The sequence below is a fragment of the Balaenoptera ricei genome, chromosome 3, assembly GCF_028023285.1.
Source record: "Balaenoptera ricei isolate mBalRic1 chromosome 3, mBalRic1.hap2, whole genome shotgun sequence".
NCBI classification, from domain to species: Eukaryota; Metazoa; Chordata; class Mammalia; order Artiodactyla; family Balaenopteridae; genus Balaenoptera; species Balaenoptera ricei.
In genome coordinates this window covers 14396477-14404626 of record NC_082641.1, presented here as the reverse complement: position 1 = coordinate 14404626, position 8150 = coordinate 14396477, and the positions used below count along the sequence as shown (strand labels likewise).

General features: G+C 40.1%; 1 protein-coding gene across 1 annotated transcript in view; it reads right to left on the bottom strand.

Annotated features, from left to right (window-relative positions):
* Nucleotides 1-6468: 6468 nt before the first annotated feature.
* BASP1 (brain abundant membrane attached signal protein 1) overlaps nt 6469-8150 on the bottom strand; it is a 49622-nt gene continuing 47940 nt past the window's right edge. The window contains exon 2 of the mRNA XM_059919218.1: nt 6469-8060. Within this exon, the coding sequence (XP_059775201.1) occupies nt 7368-8051 (684 nt within the window). The 5' untranslated portion in view covers nt 8052-8060 and the 3' untranslated portion in view covers nt 6469-7367. The remainder of the gene's footprint in view (nt 8061-8150) is intronic.

The window sequence follows — 8150 nt, the reverse complement described above, 5'->3', positions numbered from 1 at the left end:
AGACAGGCATATTCTCTAGTTTTCAGATTAGTATATTGAGGCTTTGAGAAGTTAAAGCTGTCCCAGGTCACAGAGTTAACTAAATAATAGAGGTAGGATTCCAGGTCTTCACCTGCTATACACAAGGCAATTCATTTTCCCTCCTTGAGTCATATCTTAGTTATCTCAGTAAACTAATTCGAATATTCTCAGGGAAACCATCTTGGATTTTGACATTTCCCCCCCACCCCACCCCCCAAATGGTTTCCATGCCTTGCATGTGTGTTTTATTTTTTTCCTACAAACTAGGCTGTCTCATCTAGGATAATTTGGGTCTCAATTCCACAGTCATTGCTTTTGTATTTCCAAGGAAACATTAAGAAATGTCTTCCCATTACATTTTCCTTTACAATTTAAGTAGGATAGACAAGCCAGAGCTTACAATCCCAGCTTTTTTTAGGAACTGAAGCCTCTGTTGTGGTTCATTGAGTATCTATCAAGAGCTGGTTACTTCCAGCTCTTATTAAAAATATTCACAGCAACTTATTATTACTCCTTTTTTCCCTAATGAGGTAAGGGAGCCTCAGAGATGTTAAGTAATTTACTTAAGATCAAATAATCCACAAAAACAGATTCTAACCCAAGTCTCTTTGCAAATCTTGTCAAAGTTACACTATCTCAGTGGATTCCCAAAGAAGGGCTTTATGAAACTCTTCCCCTCCCTCTACCTCCCATAAGAACTACTGGTTCAGAATCATGGCTTGGTGCCTGGAATGTTTTTATTTCAATACCTTAGAAAATTTTATGTAGTCGGGTTTTATGGCATTTCAGAACCACTGCCCTGAATTCTGGAATAGAGTTTCTGGAGGTGAAACCTTTAGGATTCCCTTTTAATAAGCACTCTACATCAAAGACTGCTTCAAATTATGTTAGATTCTGAATATATCTTCCCTTAATCTCCCTGTTATTCTTATAGATAAATAGGGGTGGGAGGGGGGAGAGGAGACGTAAGTAAAGTATAGGTAAGTTCCAAGTAAAGTATATTGTTCTTCCTGAACAAAGAACAAATAAATAATAAGCATTGTGCAAAGTAAAAAACAAAACAGTACACTTAAAGTGTATTTAAGGAGTACACATTTAAAATGTATATAATTTTTATAGTTCTGGCCCAGTGTATGTATTTGCCTCAGTGTGAATTCAGTGGAAGGAAGGTAGGAAGGAAGGAAGGGAGAAGGGGAGGGAAGACAGTGACCATATCACTTTAGAATTTGATTAGTTGACCAAAAAATGTAGAAGTAGGAGACTTGATAGGAAAGACAAAACGCAGAGGAAACAGAATAAGGAAGAGAGGAAATAAAAGACAAAAAGAGCTATAATGAAGTTCTGACAAGCATCAGAAATGTAAGCAACTCTTCTTTGTCTTCTAATTATGTTATTTTTCGTTTTTTGTTTTTTTTTTTTACTAGTGTATGTGTGTGTGTTTTATTTTTATTTTGAAAAGGTAGAATTTGCTCTGAATGTCAAGGCATTTTCAGCTCCTGCCAAAGAAGGCAGTTGAATAGGTAGCAAAATATAGTCTCTATTATGCTCAGCAAAAAAAAAAAAGAAAAGAAAAAGAACCAAGAACCCTCTGGGGAATTTGCATACTAGCCAGACTCTGGTGGCTGCGGTGGGTGGCTCTGGCTGACAGGCAGCTCTATTCTTAGACGTCTGGGCTGAGGCAGAGGGTAGCACGGAAACTGTTCACTGCTGCTCTAGGACCTTCTTCTAATCGGAGATTTTAATGGGGTTCACCTGTCAGATCAAATTTCCCAAACCTGCGCAAAAGGCAATTGGAATCAGACATGTCATTTCCCTTCTGCTCATGGCAAATGTCCAAGCAGGGTCCTTTCTGTCAGTAAAGTACTAAAATGTAGTCTTTCTCTTCCATTAAGAGGATTGCTTTCTTTTTAAGGGCTCAGGGATTTTTTTTCTTTTTTTCAATTTTCTTCGGTGTCCTTTTTGTTAACAAAAGTGTATTACAAGTGAATGTGTTTTCCTCCAGGTTAAAAAAAGTGCCTTTTTCCTTTGAGTAACAATGTCATGGGCCTGACTTTCTGGATGTGTGGCTCTTAAGTACAATCCAATAGACATTCAGGATTAATTTAGTCAATTATAAAGCAAGCGTCTTTGGTACCTATTCCAACATATTTTCTACTTGAATAAAGTCATAGCTTAAAAAGCCAAAAGATAGTGAGGTTGCCAGTAGGCTTTCTAATGATTGAAACTCAGTCTTTAAGATATATTTTTTTAATGTATCAGATTATTTATGTAAGTTAAAAAAAATAGATTTCTTTTTAAGTTTTAGTAGACCTTCCCACACCCATGACTTCAGGGAAGCCCGCAGCTTGTCTGGCTTTCTTTTTGTCATCTGAAACTCTGCCTCAGAATTAGGGAAATACATATAAAGCCATATTCAAGATGAGAATTCCCCAATACATCATTTTTGAGACACTTTTACTCTTACTCTTTTAAATCCTGGGCTATATAAGCAAAAACATATGTGAAGAAAGCAAATATGAAAGCTTTCTAGATGATTCTAAATTGGTGCTTATTGCGCTATCATTTTGTCATTCGACCATTAAAGACATGAACCTGAGGGAGTTAAAACAAAAGAGGTGGATACATTATAGAAGGTTAATTAATTTATAAGTGAATGATATTAAATGTGAATTTTCCTGGACTCAGAGGGAAACTTGGGGGAAACATAAAACTACCTTCAAAGGGAACAAAATGAGGAACAAATGTGATATTTGGACCTTAGGAGAATATGAAGGTCAAGTGTACATGAGATAGAGATATATGATATTGCTATTTGATTTTTCTATTTCAATGTGTACAGTTGTACTAAGTATTCTTTTTCAAGAGCATAGTTCTTCTTTAAATAGATATTCCCTCTAGGAATTCAAATATGCAAATGAGTGGAAGTATACAGCTTCAGAAGGAAAATTGCTTTTAATAAAATGAAGACTGAGAAAAACTTGTAGAAATGTACTGAACCAATGGTTCCTGGATTTCGAGATTTCATATGCTAATAAAATTTCTATCCTTAAAAAGGCATGCAGCATATAGGCTCATAAAAAGAAATAGCTTTTTTTTTTAAATCAAAGACATATACCTTTATGAAAAACTCTCTACATTACTCTCTTAACTTTTTCATGAACAGAAAGGGTAAAAAAATGTGACATCTTAGCCAAATAGCAGTCCCTGAGCTAAACATTTAAAATATGAACTACTTGGCTGACCAAAAACAGTGTCAGTTATAAATGAAACAAATTTTGCCTCCTTTTATAAGGATGCATAGAAAAGCTCATCCGATTAATCCCACAAATATTAGTGGCATGGCTATTTGGTATATTCTTAAAATTATCTTCCAAGCATCTGATTTCCATTATTGTGTAAATTAGTTAAAAATAAAGATCAAAATAACTGTGCTGTTACTCTGGAAAATAGAAATCAAAAGAATGGAGATCAAGCTCATCAATCTTGAGACAAGAATTGGATAACAACAAAATAGTTAATTCTCTAAATAGTAGATTATTTTCCCATAAATGAAACTTGACTGAAATTGCTGTATGTCAAAGCTTTATATATGTAAAGGAACAACATAAGATGGGTGTCTCAAAGCCAGCTCTGACAGTGGACATCAGTTGATATGCTGAATGTTTCAATGAAGAAACATTTGTGTTTCAATATACCATGGTATTTCATTTAATGAAAATTAAGCTTTCAGGATGCTTTATGAGAACAAAGTGTGTAGTTGCTGGCACCTAATCATTTTCCCAACTTAGGCAGCTAAAGAATGTCTAGATCCCATCAGTACCTGGCGGTTGACAATATACACTGGACCTGGGTCCGACCCCACTGAAAGGAAGGACGCCCTCTAAGAATGACAAATGGCATCCCTGGATGGTGGCCATGTGTGGCCTCTGCCTCAGTGGCCAGGGACAGGCTGAAGATGGCCTGCTCTTAGGGTTGAGGCCAGGTAGGATCACCATGGCACACCCCAGCTCTTGAGGACTGGGGTCCATCCTTATCATGCAGAGGCAGTGTCAGCTGCTGGACAGGACACCCAAGGTAGAGGGACAAAGCTGGTCACTGTGGACAAGTTCATTTCAATTCCTGTTACGTTTCCTACCTGCAGTATGTCCATAGGCACCCAACAAGTGTTAGGTCCTGGAACCCTTTCTTCTTCGTAAAGCAGACGTTAAACACGCATGAGGTAGTTAAGCCAAACATGTGGGGAGTCTCCAAATAACTTGCCAGTTAAGCAAAGTCTGTGCATTACCTTCACTTTATTTAAGATCATTCATGAGAAGGGAGCAATCGAGGTTCCTCCGAAGTTGAAATGGATGCTCAATGTTGTTCCTTCCTGACTAAGCCCATCACTCCCACACGCAAAACACATTCTGCTGAATATACAATGTCAAACTAAGTTTTTCTTAACTATGGTAAAATTAAATGTCATGAGCCACAGTTAGGTTAAAACTCTGATTTAAATATTTGGAGGACCACATTTCTGATACTTTTTAATTGCTGGAACACCTACTAGAGGTAGAAAAAAGAAAAACCGCTCAGATTTTAATTCTCCCACAAAACAACTTTAAGTGTAAACAAACTAGGAAAAATGCCTCCTTAGTTTCGTTTATCCCTAAACAGCAATTTATAGTGATAAACGCTAATCCAGGAGGCTGATTTGATTGTTCTAATCACCCAAAATCCTAGTGAATTTTTTTATTAAAAGATGAAAAGAGTGAATTTATATGACTTCCATCAAGCACATCTATCTGCAAGAAATGCGTGGTATTTAAGTAACTATTTAAATGTCCTCCATGGTTCATAGAATCTGTTATCTCCCCACTACCACGACCAACCCACCCCTGAGCTATTTTACATCTGCTAGGACACACCAGTAATAATTTGGACATTCCTCTGCTATTTTGCTTACCTAAAACAGTTGCTTGGTGGTTAATGTGTTTACATATTTCTTGTTTGTTGTGCTTTCAAGCATTAAGAGTTCAAATTTATTTCACTATAGAAACAAGAACCAAAAGTGCCAAAAGTTGATCACAGATATGAATTAAACCCAACAGGGATATTGGCCTAGTATCCAGTTTCACCATTTCTTCTTCGCCAGTATTACCCACTGGCAACATCTCAGGTGTGGTACATACTAGACTACTGAGACGATAATTGGAGGGGACTTTTTTCTCCTTTTTTACTTCACCATGTGTAATGTAACCCGTTAAGAACCGAAGAAGGTTCATCCTCACCCACTATATCACTAGTGTCCATCTGAGAATTAATTCCAGTATATTGGCCCTTCACAAATTCTAAAGAAAATTTTCTAGGTTACAGGGTGAAACTGTATTTACTACTCTAGGTAATTACCACCCAATCCCACTCTCCCCAAAACCTGCCATTTAGCTGATTCAATCATGAGAAATCTTTGTAGTGGCTAGCATTAAATTCATTTTTAAGTGTTTTATATTTGAGATTTGGTTTCTAATATCCAATCGGAAAGACCAAAATCACTACCGAGAGATTAGAGACAATTCCTTCTTTTCTTACGTTATAGAATTGATACGTGTGCCTGGCTTCCCCATAAAAGCCACTGCTGACACCAATTCTCCAGCCCCTTCCCCACCTACAGAACACATGAGCAAACTGAGGGTCACTATTCCAGCTCTGCGGGAGAAACCGAGGGACAGAAGTGACATCACATCTGTTGGTATATACCTATCCATCCTATAAAGTCGTCATCAGACATATATACAAACTATTAAATATTTCAGAAGTAAAAGGGGCTTTGCCTTAACCCTCTTGTAGGTAGAGCAGAGAAGCCTGCAGGTTGGATGTGACTTAAAAGCCATGAGTCATCAGTCAAGTCATTAGTCAAGGCAAAATGTGAACAGGAATCCGGTCACTGTAAAGGCCAGTTCCATGCTTGCTTTCACCCCACTGCTATCTCATGGCCTGCTCACAACACTCAGGTCCCCTTTCTGGGCTCTGTCATGACTACGGTACATAAACAGATAAAACGAAACAATCTTCAGTGGCTTCACCACTTACATACGTGTGATGTTTCTATAAGACCTTATAATTCTCTTCTACCCAGCCTTCAAGTTCAAATCCATTTATTGTCTTATAATGTATTTTATTCAAAATATCTGTGACTTTTAAGTAAATTTTAAATTAAATTAAAACACCCACATTTTTTAATAGGGTGTATCTCCACAGACACAGTAAGTCTTCAGTTTACCTTCTTCCAAGATTTACTGACACAGATCCAGCTAATTTTTTAAAAAGATAACATTGAGGATCCTGCTTTATACTTCTATCCAAATATACCCATGAAAATGCCCAATACATTGTTCTGTTCTCTACTGAGGCGATTACAGAGCAGGGGGCAGCGTGCCGGTGGTAAAAGAAACCAGTAATCCTCGTGACTTCAGTTTAATTGTTTAACTTTATTACTGTTGCACCATTTATACAATTACATATAATTTCAATGCATCCATTGTACATTTTTTTTGTTTTTTTTTTATTTTTATTTTTTTCCATTTTCCAATGAGTGGTGTGTTGGTGTCTGTGACACAGAATGGAAGAGAAAACTGGAACTGCAATGAACGCAGACTTTTTTTTTTTTTTTTTTTCATTTCCACTGACCAATAAACAGAACTACAGGTGCACCCAACCACGGACATGCATTAACTCGTCATGAGAAATCTAGGGAGGCTAAGTAGGATGAGAGAATGTTTGTTACTCCCAAAAAGACCTGGGAAGGAAGAATGGAGTATTGGCATTGAGATACATGTGGACAGGCTACGTGGGCTGTCTGAAAGTTGGCATTCATCCACAACATTAAAAAAATATCAAAATAAGAAAGGCTGTAAATGAAAAAGAACACACAGAAAATACTGCTTTCATAAAGATCTGATTGCCTCGGCACAGGCCCTGCGGGCAGAATCAAACGCATCACTCCCAACTCCCCTTGCAGAAGACAAGATGCTCAGATCTTAGTGGCGGAGTGCATGTAGCAGCAGTTCAGGTACAAAAGATGTACTGTACTTTCAGACATCGAGCTTTCAAATCCAGGACTGATTGGTAGAGTTGACCGAAGGTATATTAGATATTTCCCCACAAAAATACTATTTGGATTCTCCCCCCCCCCCTCCCTTGATGGGAACACATCCTTATTCTTGGGCAATACATATCATTACTTCCAATCTGAAACAAGTTAGTATAGGCGAGAGAGAGAGACAGAGAGAGAGAGCGAGAGAGACAGAGAGAGACAGAGAGACAGGTCGTCGTTAAGCGGTATTCTTCTTTTCCACAGGCTGTCCTTGTTACTCTTTCACTGCTACGGTTTGATCAGAATTAGCTGCCGGGGTCTCGGCGGGTTTGACCTCGTCTGCGGGGGCTGCGGGGGCCTGGGCCTTGGGCGTGGGACTGGGCGCTTCCGTGGCCGCCGGGCTCTCCTTGGAGGATGGGGCAGCCTCAGTGCTGCTGGGTTTTGAGTCTGAAGCTGGGGCCCCGTCACCTTTCGTCTCCTGCGCGGCCGGAGCTGCGGGGGCCTCAGTCTTTGCGGGTTCCCCTCCCTCCTTGCTCTTGTCATCCTTGCTGGGGGCCGCGGGCTCCGCCGCCTCGGTCTCCGCAGCCGTGGGATCGCCGCCCGCGGCGGGGCCCGAGGCGGCCGCCGGCTCCTGCTCAGCACCCTTCGGGGGCTCGGGCTTCCCCTCGGCTCCCTCCACCTGCTCGGGCTCTGCCTTCGGGGCGTCTTCCTTGGCCGCCTCTGTGTCTTTCTCGCCTTCCTTGTCTTCGGGCTTGTTGGCAGCGTCCTGGGCATGCTCCTCTGGCTTCTCCTCCGTGCCCTCCTTCACCTCTGGGGTCTCCGCAGCCGCCTGGGTCTCATTCTCCTTCGGGGTTCCCTCCTCTTCTGTCCCGGCTCCTTCTGCCTTCTTGTCTTTGTCCTTGGGCTTCTCATCATTCACATTGTACCCCTTCTTCTTCTTGCTCAGCTTGCCTCCCATCTTGGAGTTCTGTAACAAAACATAACACAAAACGAAGAGAGAGTTACTCGCGGCTCTAGACCAAATGTCTGTGTCCTCCCAAATTCATAGGTTGAAATC